The sequence below is a fragment of the Cannabis sativa genome, chromosome 1, assembly GCF_029168945.1.
Source record: "Cannabis sativa cultivar Pink pepper isolate KNU-18-1 chromosome 1, ASM2916894v1, whole genome shotgun sequence".
Lineage (NCBI taxonomy): Eukaryota > Viridiplantae > Streptophyta > Magnoliopsida > Rosales > Cannabaceae > Cannabis > Cannabis sativa.
Genome location: NC_083601.1, coordinates 13,286,142 through 13,303,450, shown reverse-complemented (window position 1 = coordinate 13,303,450; position 17,309 = coordinate 13,286,142). Strand labels below are relative to the sequence as shown.

General features: G+C 46.2%; 1 protein-coding gene and 1 non-coding gene across 2 annotated transcripts; one reads left to right on the top strand and one right to left on the bottom strand.

Annotated features, from left to right (window-relative positions):
* The first annotated feature begins 7,735 nt into the window (after positions 1-7,735).
* LOC133031064 (uncharacterized) lies at positions 7,736-8,719 on the top strand. The gene is made up of 2 exons (XM_061104308.1): positions 7,736-7,885; positions 7,981-8,719. The coding sequence occupies exons 1-2, from the start codon at positions 7,772-7,774 to the stop codon at positions 8,674-8,676; spliced, it is 810 nt and encodes a 269-aa protein (XP_060960291.1). The 5' UTR covers positions 7,736-7,771; the 3' UTR covers positions 8,677-8,719.
* Positions 8,720-16,758: 8,039 nt separating this feature from the next.
* Positions 16,759-16,865, bottom strand: LOC115708379 (small nucleolar RNA R71). The gene has a single exon (XR_004009879.2). It is a non-coding gene; the product is annotated as a small nucleolar RNA R71 (small nucleolar RNA).
* Positions 16,866-17,309: the final 444 nt, after the last annotated feature.

Here is a 17,309-nt window from a genome sequence, read left to right as displayed (position 1 = left end):
ATCTTTTAACAATTTATTTTTTTATACTTAAATTATTTAAAATTTTATAGCAAACCTTTTTATAATTTAAAATTATACACATACAATTTCATAATTTAAATTTTATTATACTTGTAATCTTAATTTTAAATTATTACACTTAATTATTTAATTTTTTATTTAAATATTTAAAAAGTAAAAAATGATTTAAACTGAAGGATTTTTTAGAAAAAAAAATAGCTGCACTTGTTATTGATTGATTAGCTTGAGGCCTGATACTCAGTTCATATAATTGTAACAAAATAATTAAATATTACTTAAAAATAATTAATTATTTAAAAATTTATTATAAGAAGAGAATTTTAATTTGTGTCAAAAGAAGTTTAATTTTTGTAAAAAAAAATTAATTTTATTGTAAATATTATAATTAAATGGCTTAATTATTAAAATAATTCAAGTAAGGATTTAAATATAAATATTAATTGCTAAAAGAGATCTTGTTAAATATTTAATTAATTATTTTAAGAAAATAGTTAATTATAATTAAATAATTCTAAAAAAGGAATGTCTACTTTTTAATTAATTATTTTAAGAAAATAGTTAATTATAATTAATTAAATCTAAAAAAGGAAAGTCTACCTATTAGTAAACTGCTATTACAGGTTAAAGAAAAATGTAACCATATGGTTACAATAAAAATGTAACCATTGAATAGTCACCCAATAAAATAAAGGAAATTAAGCATTGTCTGCCATTGATGTTTGCTCTGTGGCAGTTGTTTCTCTTTCATCTTTTTAACTGTTTCTTGACAGTTTATTTCCACTCCCATCACCCATAACTTCTCTATCCACCGTCCATAACTTCTCTAGCCACCATACTCCACCGTAGATAACTGCTTCTCAATCTTTATTTCATTATTTCTATTCACTATCACCTGCCTTTTCTTTATCTCTCCATTACTTTCCTTCAGTTCTTTTTCAATTTCTTAGTTTTCTTCATGGATTCCTTTCATCCCGATTTGTCCAATGCACTCTCAGTCAGAAAGCGTGAAGTTATCAATCTACTAACATTGCTATTCCTCCGCCATGCCTTGTTTCCCACCGACTTATTTGCAGGATTTTTTTCCAAAAAAGGCTACAACCCAAAGGAATTCAACAATTTCATCACTACTCAATGGAAACAAAGATTTGATGTGACCATATCAAATTACGAATTTGATGCTTATATGGTCTCCTTTGGCTGTGAAGGAGATCTTAGAAGAGTTCTGTCCAAAAACCATGGTATTTCCATAACCAACATATGATTCTTTGCCTCCCAAGTGTTCTGTAGAATGCTTCAATGGAAGCATACACCACTACTTTTTTCTGGATACAAGTCTATCGTCTGTCGTTTTTAAGTAAATCTGAAACTCTTGCACAAGTTATTAGTAATCTGATCGGATCATTCATTGATGTTCATGAGGACTCTCTCAATGAAGGATGGGGTCTTTTTCTAAGGATTAGAGTTGCCATAGATGTCTCCAAGCCTCTGCTTAGAGGGAAAACTGTTACTTTCCCATGGAAAGCTGATGAACTATGGCTAGAATACCGTTACGAAAGACTACTAGATTTCTAATATGAATGTGGTATTATAGGCCATGTTTTTGACAAATGTCCTATTCTTTTTTTAAAAGATTGATGAAGGTGGAGACCCTGATCTCCCTTATGGACCTTGGATGGAAGGATTGGCTCTGCCTAGTTCAGGATACAATTGATACAGGCAAAATTTTTCTAAAGCAAGACCTTGGCCTTTTATGACATGCCTTGCTCGCAACACAATTAACCTTATCATCCCTCAAACTAGACAACCTCTTGCTTTGCCACCCTCAATCACCACTCGTGAAAAGGGCAAAGGCATTATGGTCTCTAATGACAGCTTAGTTCAAACTCTGCCTTCACAATCTTCACAACAGAACAACTTCTCTTCTAAAGTTGTTCTTGATCTGGCTTCTCAAGGAAAACTTGCTTCATCCTCTGTTCATACCCTTGTGGTTAATGGTTTGAAGAATAATGTTGCCAATGTCTCAAATGCTTCTGGTAGGCCTGGTAATTTCTCTATTTCACGCACAAAAATTCGAAGCCTACCACCAGCTTTAAGTCCTAGTCCAATACCTAAGGAGATGATCTGCAATGTAGATGCTGTCACGTTCTTAGATTCACTAAGTAGTTATGTTGCTTTGTCAATTCCTACTCCTCCAACAAACATCCATGTCTCATCTTCGAATCACACCAACACAACAATACCTCCATCACAAGTTGAGATGACACACTCAACTTCTATTGCGATTGAACTGAATACCGGTGCTGATATTTCCCTTGCTCCACCAACTTTTCAATGCTGATTCATCCACGTCTAATGAGAATAGAATGTCTTCCATTGTTAGGTTATAATTACCCTATATTTCGAGTCTTTAAAGTTAGCATTATCTCGTCTATTGGTGTCTTTTGGAGCAGTTTTACGCTTGATTTTCATTATTTCAGGTTCTTGGAGTGTTAAAGTTCAAATTCAGTCAAATGGCAAAAAACTGGGATAAACTGGAAAAAAATTGGAAAATTCGGCTCCAGACGCATCAGTAGTCGCGACCTCATGAGAGCCAGGTCGCGACCCTTTTTCCTAGTCGCGACCCTAGTCGCGACTTCGAGGTTTGGCAGAACCTTCGATTTTTGAGGTTTGCCTGTAGTCGCGACCAGCTAAAGGGCTAGTCGGGACTTGGTACGGACGTCGTGGTTTTGACCTAATTTTGATTTTTCTCTCAATTGGAGGCACACTACTCATCCCTATATAAGGAATACGACACTGAAGGTCAGAATTAAGCAGAAATAGACCTAAATAGTGGATGCAAGTGGAGAGGAAGCTATCTTGAAGACCCGGAGCGATATCACCTTCTAGTTTCTTTCTTTTACCCTTAATTTCTTCCTTTATGTTTAGTTTTGTTTCTGAATTAATCATGGATGTTTTTAGAATTATTATGAACTAAATTTCCCAATAAGGGAGGATGATGATTGTTGTTTAAGTTTTTGCCTAGTTAATAAATAATTGCCATTCCTTCATCTTATGTGTGAATACTATCTTTATTTGTGTTTAATTCCATGTGCAAGCTTGATCACCTTTTACATGTTCAATGATCTTAATTCGAAATCTGAAAAGTGAGAATTGGGAATTCTAAAATTTGGATAGTCTAGGTTTTGATGTGAAACGAAAGTATTTACATAGCCTTAGTGACTAATAGATTATTGCTTACTGCTGATTTTGTGTTGATTTAATTAAGAAGTTAATTAGAGAACACATTATTTAGAACCTAAAAGATCTGAAAAGAGTTAGGTTAATTTATAATCTGTCATTCACATTGAGATAAGGATAGCAATTAGGTATTAACATTGGTAGCTTAACAACTGGATTCACCTCCCTAATCTCTCATCTTGATTAATCTTCGTTTATTTTCTCTTTAATTTTCTGAGTAATTTACTTTCAAATTGCAAACTTATTATCTTACCAAATAGAATCATAAGTATAGTTTAGTAGTACTTAATCCAATTCCCTGTGGTTCGACCTCACTTGCGTGAGATACTACTTGATTGCGTACACTTGCGTAATAAACATAAAATTCGTAACAAGTTTTTGGCGCCGTTGCCGGGAAATTGTTTAAAGATTAATGTTGACCGAGGTTTTCGGCAACTAATAAAATATGAATATAATAATGAGCTGTAAGAAAGCGAGATGAAGACTTTTTACGTGGTTGGGGCGTTAATGAGCCTTAGTCCACGAGCCACTGATATTTATGGATATCTTTAATACAGATTCTACACTTGGGAGAATGTTTCTCTCTTTAATACAAAGAATGTTCTTGGTGAGTTTTTTCTCTGTTTGCTCTTAAGCAGCCAAGATTCTCCGACCCCATTAAATGAGCTTTGAGGGGGTATTTATAGTGTTTTGGTGGGGTAATCCCTAGAATTGTACTTACACATGTGTCTGTAAGTATCCATAAAGTTGGGCATTTCCGATGAATATACCATGGGTGATGCATGGTCAAATCCCTAGGTGTTGTAGGGTTTTTATGGAGAATGTCCTTTTTGTCTTATGATTGACGTGACTCTTCGCAGAGTAGCCGTCGTTAGACTTAAATGATCATTACTGTAGCGCTGCTGTTTGGGGGATGTGCCGTCAGACTTTATTGCGTGTTACAGTCCCAACACGCTTCCTCCCATGCAGCATTAAATGCGACTTGATGTCTCGGGAGAGACCTGACACATCCCGGAGTGCCTTTAAGCTATGCTCGCTTCCGGGAGTACCGTGTACTCCGGGAGCATCCTCCGGGACTCATGCGAATAATGCTTCCTGGTGCCATACAAAGACTTAGCAGTTCTTCCCAAGTAATTTGATCCACGTGTCCCTTCTTGATTGGTCCACGTACATTGGGCGATTTTAGGAGCAACATTTACCCCCCAAGCCTTGTTTACTTAGTAAAAATAAACCAAGGCTTGTTCAAGTGTCTCCAGTTGACTCCTCGTTTCCCCAGCTCGAGTCTCGAGCGCGTGGGGGGCACATTAAATGATGTTATTTAATGCGACAATATGCTTGTTCGCAGGAATGTTTCCAGCCGCCTCCTCGGTCTTATGATACGACTTGGGGGCGCGTGAAGATGTGTCTAATAATGGCATTAAATGCAGTGATTCACTTTTGCAGAGGTCGATTCGTTTCACGCCCCATGATTGATGCGGCGCATTGATGGTGTCAGGCGGATACTCAAACGTTTGCACCGCCTTAATGGTAGATTGATCTAGCCCGTTGATCTGTTGGGAATTCGAATCGTGCGTTTCCCCTGCCGTACGATTGGTAGGTGAAGACGCCTGTTCCTCATGCATTTTTGCCTATAAAAGCCACCACCTTTCCTTTATTTCGGTTACTTTCCATTCCTTACCATTTTTGCTCGAATTTCTCAGAGAGAAAAAATTCCTCAAAGTAGCACGAACCGTCTTAACACTTAAACACTTCCTGTAATTTTTCCAGTGTTCGGTTTTGCCAGTGCTTCTCAACTCTCGCTCAATCATACCCAGTACCCCCAGTTCAACAATCAACTGTAAGTTTTTTTGCATCTTTAGATAATAACATGCTTACATTTATTTTGTTTGTTTTCTGGGTTCGCACTTAGAGATTTCTGGAGTGTGGGTGTTTGAGTTCTTCGAGTTCTGCTTTATGTTTTACTGTATTAGTTGTAGGCGTACAGTTTTGTTTGAAGAAGGCCATGTATCCTTCGTTTAGCAATCGCTTAGGGCATAGGAAAACTTTTCTCTTTTCTTTTCCTTTTTGCAAAACTATTTTTACTGCGATTTCACTGCACCCGACACTTGTTCAGGGATTCTCTTTTGAGTTTCCCAGGTGACACGTGTCCGGAGGGGGCCTCTTTCCAGCGGTTAGGGGACCCCCACTCCCTTTTTTCTGGTTTAGGGTTTGATATGGGGCCTAACTGCTTTGTTTTTTCTTTTCGTTTTTCTCAGAGCATAACATGTCTGCTTCTGGCTCGAAGTCTTCGAAGAAGAAGGGGAAGAACATTGCCACCCTGGAGGAGGTTTCTCTGGGACCCGTTGCCCAGGAAGGGTACAAGTCCCGCGCCACTGGCTGGGAGGCGGCCGAGCTTCGATCGACCCTGACCTGCCCTCACCAGCTGGAGAACATCATTAATGTGGCTGGAATTAAACCCTCTACCTCAGGGACCTTCCACCGGCCTCCCCGTGACTCGGAGACGCCCAATCTCAACTATGATGGCTTCGGGGCTTGGAGTCAGACCCATCTGATGGCCGGTGCAATGCTCCCGCTCCAGGATTATTTTGTTAATTTTCTCGTATTTGTCGGCCTTGCGCCATACCAACTTATTCCTCAAGCTTACCGCTTTGCTCTCGGGCTTATTTATTTTTACTCCGCGCGCGGCTGGGGGTCTCCCAGCCCGGCGGAGATTTTGTATTTTTATGAACTTGTATCCGTCCCCAAGAAAGGGGACAAACTTAAGGACGGTTTTTATGGGTTCCGGATCCACCCTGCTAACGAAGGGGTGGTTCCGTATAATAGGCAGACTCATGTTAAGGAGTACCGCCACCGATTTTTCTTCTCCTCCGGTTTTAGGGCCGTGGACCACCCGGAGCTTCTCACGGAGTGGGTGCGGATCCCACCTTACCAGCGGACGCTCACCACTCAGGCGTTCCTTCGAAGGGCCCAAGCCTTCGCCTCTTACGACCATGCCGATCTTGACGTCGGGGGCCTGGTCACCACGGAGAATTGTAGAAAGGCCAAACTTATCCTTTCTCACCAATCCGTGGATGACTCCAACCTTTCCAAGGTTATCTGCCCTAACGTGAGGGCGCCAGTCGCGGAGAAGGCCTTCCGGGATGAGCTTATTGCTACGGCAGAGAAGAAGTACCAAGATTATCTCTACCGGAAGGCCCAGGAGAAGGCGTACTCTAGTGCCCAGGCTGCCTCTGGGAGAGGGCTTCGCGTGGGGAGCCCGGTGGTGCGGAGGAGCCAAGCCATCGGCGGGAAGTCCGAGGCAAAATTTTTTGACAAGATTCTTCAAGAAGAGATTGGAGGTCCTTCCGCCGGGGGACCCCTTCGTCTTGAAGGTTCTTCCGAGAACCAGACTTCCCGGCCTCAGCCTTCAGTCCCCGAACCAAACTCGGGTGCTCCCGGTGCTAGCACTTCTGGTGCTGGTGGTAAGTCTCCTTTGATAATTCAATATGTTCCTTCCGTTGATGAATATACCAGTCGTAGGCCCATAGGGTTCGACGAGCGTCTCCGTAGGTTTAAGATGCCGTCGACCCGGTGGGGGGATCATTTGAAGGAATTTTATTTTACAAACTTAGGAGATTACCTAGGTCGGTCCCGGATAGGCCCCGGCCCTCCGGAACCTATTCCCTTAGGTCCGTCGGCTTACATAGCGTCCAGCTGGTTTCGGCCCTCGGACAGTTATCTTGGAGATGATGCTGCCAGCATTAAAGTTCGGGACTTTGCTAGGGCCAAACTAGGGAGTCCGGGTAGGAGTAGTTTATTTGCTGCACCTTTTTGTAAGTAGTTTCTCACGGACTTTTAACACTTGCTTGTTTTATTGGAACAGGTACCTCCATGGATGCCATCCCGGAGCACTGGCTGGGGTCCATACTCCGGTGGCTCCTCCGGCTTTCACCCCCTCTCCCCCGGCCCCTTCCTTGAAGGTTTCCTCCGGCGCTCCTCCCGAAACAATCGACTTGGTGGATGACGAGGAGGTGCTTCCGGGAGAAGGCCAGGGGAAAGGGCGGGACTTCTCGGAGGAAGCCGCCGAGGGTGCTGGAGACCCTCAAGCTCTTCCAGTGGTAGCAGAGGAGGACGAGGAGGAGTCTGAAGTGGCTCTGATTCGCAAGCGTAAGGGCAAGATGATCGCCCAAGACGAGCCGAAGAGGCCTCGGAGGGCCGACACTCCCGCTCATGGCCTAGACGGCGGGGTGTCTCCGATGGAGGAAAATCCTGCTCCTCCTCGCATTGAGCTTACCCCGATTCCGGGGGATGAGGCAAGGCAGGAGCTTCGCATAGCCAAACACAACTACGCTATGGACGAGTACTCCCGGGGATATGCCGATGTGGAGGCCCTTAGGAGGATTTTGCGAGCGGAGGTTGAGGCGAGCATTAACCATCCGGACTATCATGATCCGTGGAACCTCAACCCGGATCCTTTGGCGAGGCCCGGTTCCGTCCCCTCCTAGGGCCCACTCTGGCTCCCTTCGCCGCGGAAATGACCGGTGAGTTCGCCTCTCAGCTTACACGCTGTGCGCCCAAGCGGTTTGCCACTTGCGCTTCCCTGAACTCCATCTTCCAAGTCCAGGACCTCAGCCATTCCCTCACAGTGGTAAGTACTTCGCAACTTTTTGCGTTTCCTTTTTGGTGTTTGTATTTTGTTTTCTTCCTTTGAGAAATTTTTCCTTACATCCCGTTATGGTTCAGCTTGCAGCTGAGGCTGGTCGCCTCTCCAAGAACATCATAAGCCATGGCTTCGCTCTGTCCGATTTTGGGGACATGAACGACGTCAAGAAGGTCCTCCAAGACCTTACTGCGGAGAGGCAGATCTACCAGGAGGCCGCCGAGCGCCAGGAAGCAGCGGCCAAGGCTAAGGAAGAGAGGGCCAAGGCCAGGGAGGAGGAGGCCATCCGGAGGGAGGCTCAGGCGGAGGACATGATCCAGGCCGAGGCCCAGCGGAGAGGCAGGATGGAGGCCCATCATCAGGAGGAGCTAAGGGCTCAAACCGAGGCTGCCGAGAAGGCTAGGCGGGACCTTCGGGAGGCCAGGGAGGCTTTGGACGAAATGGCCGTCAAGGTGAGGTCTCTAGAGGAGACTCACCAGTCGGATATTGAATCCAAGGCCGCTCTGGCTGCGGAGTTGAAGGAGCTTCGGGACTATAAAGATCAGTCTATTAGGAAGGCCAAGAGGGCCGAGCTCCTTTCTCCCGTCTCCTGTGCCCGGTGCCCGAAGCGCTTTGATGATGGTGTCTACATGGCTTGGGCCACCAACGATCAGAGTATCAAGCTTTCCTTCTATCCCAAACCCGAGGACATGATTGCCAAATTTCGGGAGAAGAAGAAGAGACTTGATGCTGAGCTTGAGGCACGGATCGGACCTCGTCTTCCACCGCGGGCTGACTGAGCTGCCGTATTACTGACCCAGATTGTACTCGTTCTTTTCATAACTCTTTTTTTTTCTTTGTACATACTTGCTGCTGCCTTAGAACAATTTACTTACAGGCGGCAGCCTTTATTTAAAGGGGAGACAATTTAAGGCCTGTCCCCGGGCCATTTATATGTGTATGACCTAACCTTCGGGCTAGGATATTTTATTTTTTTTTATTTATATATATATGTGCGATCTTTTTTCCACACTTTATATATTTCAACCTGTCCTTTGGCTCAGGATTTCATACTTACGCTCTTTATTTTTGCGCATATTTTTGACCTGCCCTTCGGGTCAGGATATTTTACTTAGCTTGACCTGCCCTTTGGGTCAGGATATTTTACTTAGCTTGACCTGCCCTTTGGGTCAGGATATTTTACTTAGCTTGTTTTTGTTTGTCCGTGCGGTATACCCTAGTACCCCCCTGAGTGGCATAGAAACTTTGTTTTTAAGGCACTCAGCTTTATTTAATATAGAGGAGGCATACATTTGGACGGTACAAACCCTTTTGAACAAAAGCTAAGTTTAATTCGCTACTGGTAGTATTTTCTGAGGTGATCGGCATTCCAGGCTCTTGGGACAGTAGTTCCGTCCATTCTTTTCAGTTTGTAAGTGCCAGAGCCGATTTCGTCCTCGATTTCATATGGTCCTTCCCAATTTGGTCCAAGTACCCCCACTCCGGGTTCTTGGGTGGCTGGGAAGACCCTTCTTAGGACCATGTCACCGATAGCGAATTTTCTGTTTTTAACCTTGGAGTTAAAATACTTGGTCACCTTCTTTTGATAAGCGGCCATCCGTATTTGGGACTCATCCCGGAGTTCTTCGACTTGATCCAGAGCTTCTTGGAGCAGGGCCTGATTAGTGGCCGGATCGTAGGTCGTTCTCCTGTGGGATGGGAATAATGTTTCCACCGGGACCATTGCTTCACAACCGTATGCCATTGAGAACGGCGAGTGACCTGTTGTGGTTCTGGGGGTCGTCCGGTAGGCCCACAATACCCTTGGCAATTCTTCAGGCCAGTTATTTTTACAAGCCAGCAGCTTCTTTTTCAAGGTGACCTTTAGGATTTTATTATTTGCCTCACTTTGGCCGTTTGTTTGAGACCGGCTACCGCGGAGAAGCTTTTCACTACTCCGTGTCGGTTGCGAAGTCGAGAAATTCCTCGCAATCAAATTGCTTTCCATTGTACGAGACTATTTTGTGAGGTAAGCCGTATCGACACACTATGTTTTTGACAACAAAGTCCAACGCCTTCTTAGCGGTTATTGTCTTCATAGGCTCAGCCTCTGTCCATTTGGTGAAGTAGTCTACTGCTACTATTGCATACTTTACTCCTCCTTTTTCCCGTAGGTAGAGACCCGATGAGATCTATGCCCCAGACCGCGAAGGGCCAGGGGCTTGTCATCAGCGTGATCTCATTTGGAGGAGCTCTCGGTATGTTCGCGTACCTTTGGCACGAGTCACACTTTTGGACATAGTCTATACAATCTTTTTTCATTGTTGGCCAGAAGTATCCCTGCCTCAATATTTTCTTTGAGAGGCTGGGTCCTCCCGTATGATCTCCACAGAACCCTTCGTGGACCTCCAGCATGATTTGTCTAGCTTCAGGGTCCGATACACACCTTAAATAAGGCATGCTGAGTCCTCTCCGGTAGAGAATTTGATCCATCATTACATAACGATGAGCCTGATACTGAATCTTTCGAGACGGCTGCCCTCTCTTGGGGCAACTCACCTGTGGTTATGTATTTTATGATGGGGACCATCCAGCTGGGCTCTTGCCCAACCGTTTGTGTGGTCTCTTTTATTTTGATGCTTGGCTCTGCCAAGCGTTCCACGGGTACTACCCCCAGCTCTTCGATCTCACTATCCGAGGCTAACTTAGCCAGACAGTCCGCATGAGCGTTCTTTTCTCGGGGGATTCTTTCTATTTTATAGTCCGTGAACTCGTGGAGCAGTTCTCGGACTATTGTTACGTACGCGGCCATCCTTTCGCCGCGGGTTTGGTATTCTCCGGATACTTGGTTTACGACCAGCTGGGAATCACTGTAGATTTCCACCCTCTTGGCTCCTACAGCTTTAGCCAATTTTAGCCCTGCTATCAGGGCCTCATACTCGGCTTCGTTATTCGAAGCTGTGAAGTTGAATCGGAGTGCTGCCTGGAGCCGCAACCCAGTGGGTGATATCATAGCCACTCCGGCTCCCGAGCCGTTTTCGTTTGAAGCTCCATCCACAAATACTCTCCAAGTGGGAATGGGTGGCTCCGGAGTGTTGGCTGTTGCCTCGGCTTCATTACATTCGGTGATGAAGTCCGCCAAGGCTTGGCCTTTTACAGAAATCCGGGGCACGTAATGCAAGTCAAACTGACTCAGTTCCATTGCCCATTTGAGGAGTCTTCCGGAGGCTTCAGGTTTCTGGAGGACTTGCCGGAGTGGATGATTGGTCAAAACTCTGATTGGATGTGCTTGGAAGTATGGTCTCAACTTCCGCGATGCCATCAGGAGGCAGAATACTAGCTTTTCAATGACCGGGTACCTTGTCTCGGCCCCTATCATGCGTTTACTAACATAGTACACGGGATGCTGGATCTTTTCTTCCTCCCGGACCAATGCAGCACTGACCGCATGTTCGGAGACCGCCAAGTAAAGGAACAAGTCTTCTCCGAGGATGGGCTTTGATAGTATAGGAGGTTTGGCCATATGGTCTTTTAGCCTCTTGAATGCCTCTTCGCATTCGTCCGTCCATTCGAACTTTTGGCATTTCTTCAGTATGCTGAAGAAGGGTATGCACTTGTCCGTGGATCGTGAGATAAAACGGCTCAAGGCGGCCACCTTCCCGGTCAAACTTTGCACGTCCTTATGTTTCTTGGGGGATGGCATGTCCAAGAGAGCTTGGATTTTCTCCGGGTTTGCCTCGATCCCCCTCTGGCTGACTATGAAGCCCAGGAATTTTCCCGACTTGACTCCGAAGGTACACTTCTTCGGATTGAGCTTCATGCCGTATCTTCGGACGACTTCGAAACATTCTTCTAAGTCGTTTGCATGGCTATTGCATGCTTTGGATTTGACGAGCATGTCGTCTACATATACTTCCATGTTTCGTCCCAGGAGGCTTTTAAACATCCGGTTAACCATTCTTTGATAGGTTGCTCCGGCGTTTTTCAGTCCGAAAGGCATGACTAGGTAACAGTATACCCCCTTATCGGTCACGAAGCTAGTGCACTCCTGGTCTGCCGTATGCATCTTTATCTGATTGTACCCAGCATAGGCATCCATGAAAGATAGCAGTTTAAATCCGGAGGTGGCGTCCACCATTTGGTCAATCCTGGGCAGCGGAAAGCAGTCCTTTGGGCAGGCTTTGTTTAGATCTGTGAAATCTATGCAAACCCGCCAAGTTCCGTTCGGCTTGGGCACCAGGACCGGATTGGCCAGCCATTCCGGATAGTATACGTCGCGGATCATGCTGTTGGACAAAAGTTTATCCACCTCTTTTTCTAAGGCCTCGGCTTTCGCCGAGTCGAGCGGGCGTCTCTTTTGTTGTATAGGAGGCATGTCCGGGTTGACGTTGAGGACATGGGTGATGACATGAGGGCTGATGCCGGTCATGTCCTCTTGGCGCCATGCAAAAACATCAATGGCGCCCTTCAGGGTTTTTATTATTTTATCCTTTTCCTCCGGATCTAGGCCTCTCCCTATCCGGAGTACTTTGGTGGAGCCGTCGTCGCACACTGGTATCTCTTCGACGTCCTCCATTGGTTCTACGACCCTTTCGGATCCTATACGAGGATCCAACTCGTCTTCTTCAGCCTTCTCTACTTCAGGGGGCCCCCGGACCATGAGCACTGGCAAGTGGGTGGCAACGTTGTAACATTGCCTGGCCTCTCCTTGGTTTCCCCTCACCGTTCCGACTCCGGCTTCCTGGGTAGGAAATTTTAGGCATAGGTGTCGGATGGAAGTTATTGCACCAAAGTCGACGAGGGCCGGTCGGCCTAAGATTGCGTTGTAGGCTGTTGGGCAGTCTACCACCACGAAGGTGCAATACTTAAACGTGCTTTGGGGAGTGTCCGGGCACAGGGTAACTGGGAGCCTGACTTTTCCCATCGGGATTAGAGTTGTCCCGTTAAACCCTGTGAGCTGCGATCCGCTAGGAGAGAGGTCCCGGTCGGTCAACCCTATCGCAGTGAAGGCCTCTTTGAAGAGCAAGTTCACGGAACTTCCATTATCAATCAGGACCCTGGCCACCACTTTATTTGCAATGGGGGTCTCTATGACCAGCGGGTCGTGATGAGGAAAACGCACCGTCTTGGCGTCTTCTTCCGTGAACGTTATGGGTTGGTCCATTAACCGAGGCCTTTGAGCTGGGAGTTGAGTGACCTCCCACACCTCACTGTGCCTTGCGGCCTCGGCATATCTCTTTCGCTCCTTTCGAGTGTTTCCTCCGATATGGGGACCTCCGGAGATCATGGCTACCCGTCCATTAGGCCGAGGCGGTAGTCCGGGTATATGCTGGGTGTCACCTGCGGGAGCAGCTGGAGGCAATACTCCTGCTGTACCCCCTGGTGTTCCCGAAGGCATGCCCCCGGTCACCTGCCCCGGGTTAAGGTGGGGTAACCTATTCTTGATCCACTCATAGAGGTGGCCCAACCGGATCAGATTCTCAATCTCATCTTTGAGATTTTTACACTCGTTGGTGCTGTGGCCGATGTCGTTGTGATATTCGCACCTTTTGCTCGGATCTCTCCGGGAGCTGTCCCTGTACAATGGCTGGGGTCTCCGGTAATGCGTATTCTGCCTTGTGGCAAAATAGACACGTTCCTGAGAGTCCGTGAGCTCTGTGTACTGGGTGTATTGGGGTGTGTACCCCTTCTTTTGGCGCTTCTCTCCCGTTCGGGTGCTGCCTTTGGAAGACCTCTTGCTTCTAGACCCTTGAGTAGGGCCTGTTAAGCTAGCGGTTGGGGCAGCCTGTGAAGGAGCCCGTCCATTCACCCCGGACGGATTGCCGTAATGGGAAGATGCCGGGGGCAGAGCTTGGCCTTGGTTGTACCCGGGAGTGGCAGAAACCGTATGCCACTAACCGGAGGGGCCGCGGTCGGGACGATGCCGAGGGCGATACTACCGGCATGTACCACTGCTATCCCAGTGGGATAATAGCCTCCGTAGGCCACGATCTGGGCTTCTTCGAGGTTAATATATTTTTGGACTCGCTTCTGGAAGTCCTGAAGGCTAGCAGCGCCTTCTTGCTGTAATTCGTTCCAGAAGGGAGTCCCAGTACGGATTCCTGCTTGGAGAAGCGCAAGCTGTTGTCCGTCGTCAACCTTCTTGGTCTTCGAGGCCTCCTCTCGGAACCTCTTGATGTAATTCTTCAAGGTCTCGGTGGGTAGTTGCTTGATGTTAGTCAAGGCACTAACCTCCAAATTGACCTTCCTGGCGGCGACAAATTGTCTCCGGAAGTTGGTTTGGAGTTTGTTCCAACATCCCACCGATCCTGGTTCTAGTTTCTTGAACCACTCCTCTGCCGAACCGCTCAGAGTGAGGGGGAAGCATAGGCATTTGGCGTCATTGCTGACCCGCATGACTGTCATGACTCGGTTGAATCGTGACAGGTGATCACTGGGGTCGGAGTTCCCAGTATATGCCGCCATTTCGGGCATCTTGAAGTTTTTAGGGAGCTCCGCCTCCAGGATATGCTTGGCACAGGGCTCCCGGTCCTCACTATCCGAGTCGGAGTCATCTCCCTTCTGCCTCCGGGAGACTCGGGCAATATCTTTTCGAAGGATGGCAAGCTCTGCCATAATCCCTTCGTTTACAGTACCCGAGGAGACTTCGGGTCTGTATCTTTTTTGATCAAGGTGATCCCGGAGGTCACCCTGATTCCCATTGATTTGATTTCTCAAATCAACGGGTGGACATCTCTGTCCTCCTCTGCCTCTACCCCCGGTTCTTGGTGCACGGAAACGCTTTTTCGGTCCCCTCGATCCTGAGGGCCAAGACTCCCTCTTTGGGGCTTGCCCCTCTGCGGACCTTTCCCTTTAGGGAAATGCGAGCGGACCTTACGCGGATCTGCGCCTTTTCTTTCGACCAGGGGCAGAAGTAGGGTTTTTTATTTGGTTTTCCTCAGCAGGGTGCCTTATAGGGCTAGGTTCCCTAGGCCTTTGCTGCTGGGAATTGGGCGAAGACGTAGCTGGCTCCCCATCGAGTCCAGCGGCCATTGCCTTGGGATGCACGTGAATGCCAGCTGCCTCCATGGCTTTTTGCATGGCTAGCATCACCTCATGCATCTTTTGATTTTGCACTTTCTGAGCTTCGATCTCAGCTTCGTGATCGATGGCTTTTTGTCTGAGGAGCACCAGCTCTTGGTAGCTTCCGTCATCGTAAGCGTATTCGTCGAGGTGTTCCTCGTGGTTTTCATCTGGAACTTCTTCCTCGGACTCCTCTGCTGCCCTTGAGGCTACATCCTCTTCATTGGGATCTTGAGCGTCTTCTAGAGGGCGAGGGTGACGTGTAGCTCTTGTCTCCACCATTGTTGTGAAGTTAAATGCTTGTTGTGAAGCAGCTTTCCTCAGCTCTCAATGAAAGCACCAAAATGTTGACCGAGGTTTTCGGCAACTAATAAAATATGAATATAATAATGAGCTGTAAGAAAGCGAGATGAAGACTTTTTACGTGGTTGGGGCGTTAATGAGCCTTAGTCCACGAGCCACTGATATTTATGGATATCTTTAATACAGATTCTACACTTGGGAGAATGTTTCTCTCTTTAATACAAAGAATGTTCTTGGTGAGTTTTTTCTCTGTTTGCTCTTAAGCAGCCAAGATTCTCCGACCCCATTAAATGAGCTTTGAGGGGGTATTTATAGTGTTTTGGTGGGGTAATCCCTAGAATTGTACTTACACATGTGTCTGTAAGTATCCATAAAGTTGGGCATTTCCGATGAATATACCATGGGTGATGCATGGTCAAATCCCTAGGTGCTGTAGGGTTTTTATGGAGAATGTCCTTTTTGTCTTATGATTGACGTGACTCTTCGCAGAGTAGCCGTCGTTAGACTTAAATGATCATTACTGTAGCGCTTTCTTGTTTGGGGGATGTGCTTGGTCGGACTTTATTGCGTGTTACAGTCCCAACACGCTTCCTCCCATGCAGCATTAAATGCGACTTGATGTCTCGGGAGAGACCTGACACATCCCGGAGTGCCTTTAAGCTATGCTCGCTTCCGGGAGTACCGTGTACTCCGGGAGCATCCTCCGGGACTCATGCGAATAATGCTTCCTGGTGCCATACAAAGACTTAGCAGTTCTTCCCAAGTAATTTGATCCACGTGTCCCTTCTTGATTGGTCCACGTACATTGGGCGATTTTAGGAGCAACAATTAATATTACACAAAATTATACTAACTTCTACTTTGGTATATTTTTCTCTTGCTGATCTTTCTAACCTTTTTCTTGCAATATTTTCGTGATCCATTTCAGGAATCCTAAGTGTATGCGCCGTCAAGGACAAGCTGTCATATTACCAGTTGATCCTGAAATCGAGAAAACTTGTAGGAGAAACCGAAAGAACAAGAGGCAAGAAGGAGTTTCAGCCACTGCTGAAACTTCAGAAATCATGGCTGCTAATGTGAATGCTAATGCTGCAAACAATGGAGGTAATAACGGTAATAATGGTGGCACCGTGGAAGATCAAGCTAATGGCCGCAGCTTGAGAGATTATATTCTCCCTACTCTGACGGGAGTGCAGTCATGTATCAGGCCACCGGCAGTGGATGCGAACAACTTTGAGATCAAACCTGCCATACTTCAAATGGTGCAGTCTTCAGTTCAGTTTGGTGGCCTCCCTTCTGAAGATCCTAACCTGCATCTCTCTAACTTCATGGAACTTTGTGAAACTTTTAAAGTTAATGGAGTTAGTTATGATGCTATTAGACTGAGACTGTTCCCATTCTCTCTTAGAGAACGAGCCAAGAGTTGGCTAAACTCCTTGCCACCCAACTCTATTGCCACATGGAATGATCTGGCAACGAAATTCTTGTCAAAGTTCTTTCCTCCAGCCAAGTCTGCAAAGCTGAGAGGAGAAATTAACAACTTCTGCCAACAAGATAATGAATCTCTCCATGAGGCTTAGGAGAGATTTTAAGATCTGATCAGAAAGTGCCCTCATCATGGTATAGAGAAGTGGATGCTGGTCCACAACTTCTACAATGGGTTGGTAGGAAACACTAGAACTCTAATAGATGCAGCAGCTGGTGGAGCCTTTATGAGAAAGAGTGCTAATGAGGCTTATGATCTATTGGAGGAGATGGCTCTAAACAATCAGCAGTGGCCAACTGAAAGGAGTCAATCAAAGAAGGTAGCTGCTCTGTTAGAGGTTGATGCCATCACAAAGTTGACAGCTCAGGTTGAGGCATTGACAAAGCTAATTGCAGGCAAGCTAAACAAGCCCAAGTTTTTTGTGAGTTATGTGGAGGAAGTCATCACTTTTCAGAGTGTCAAGCAGATGTGGATGATTTGCCAATGGATGAAGCTAAAGCCATTGGAAATTATTCACAGAATAACAACAACAATTATGGGTTTAACCAGGGTAATAACTGAAGAAACAGTGGGTTCTATCAG

Bases quoted from the DNA above. Each gene is read 5' to 3' on its own strand.
- LOC133031064 (XM_061104308.1), top strand. From the start codon at position 7,772: ATGACCGGTGAGTTCGCCTCTCAGCTTACACGCTGTGCGCCCAAGCGG. The intron at 7,886-7,980 runs GTAAGTACTTCG...GTTATGGTTCAG, and splicing joins TCAGCCATTCCCTCACAGTG to CTTGCAGCTGAGGCTGGTCG.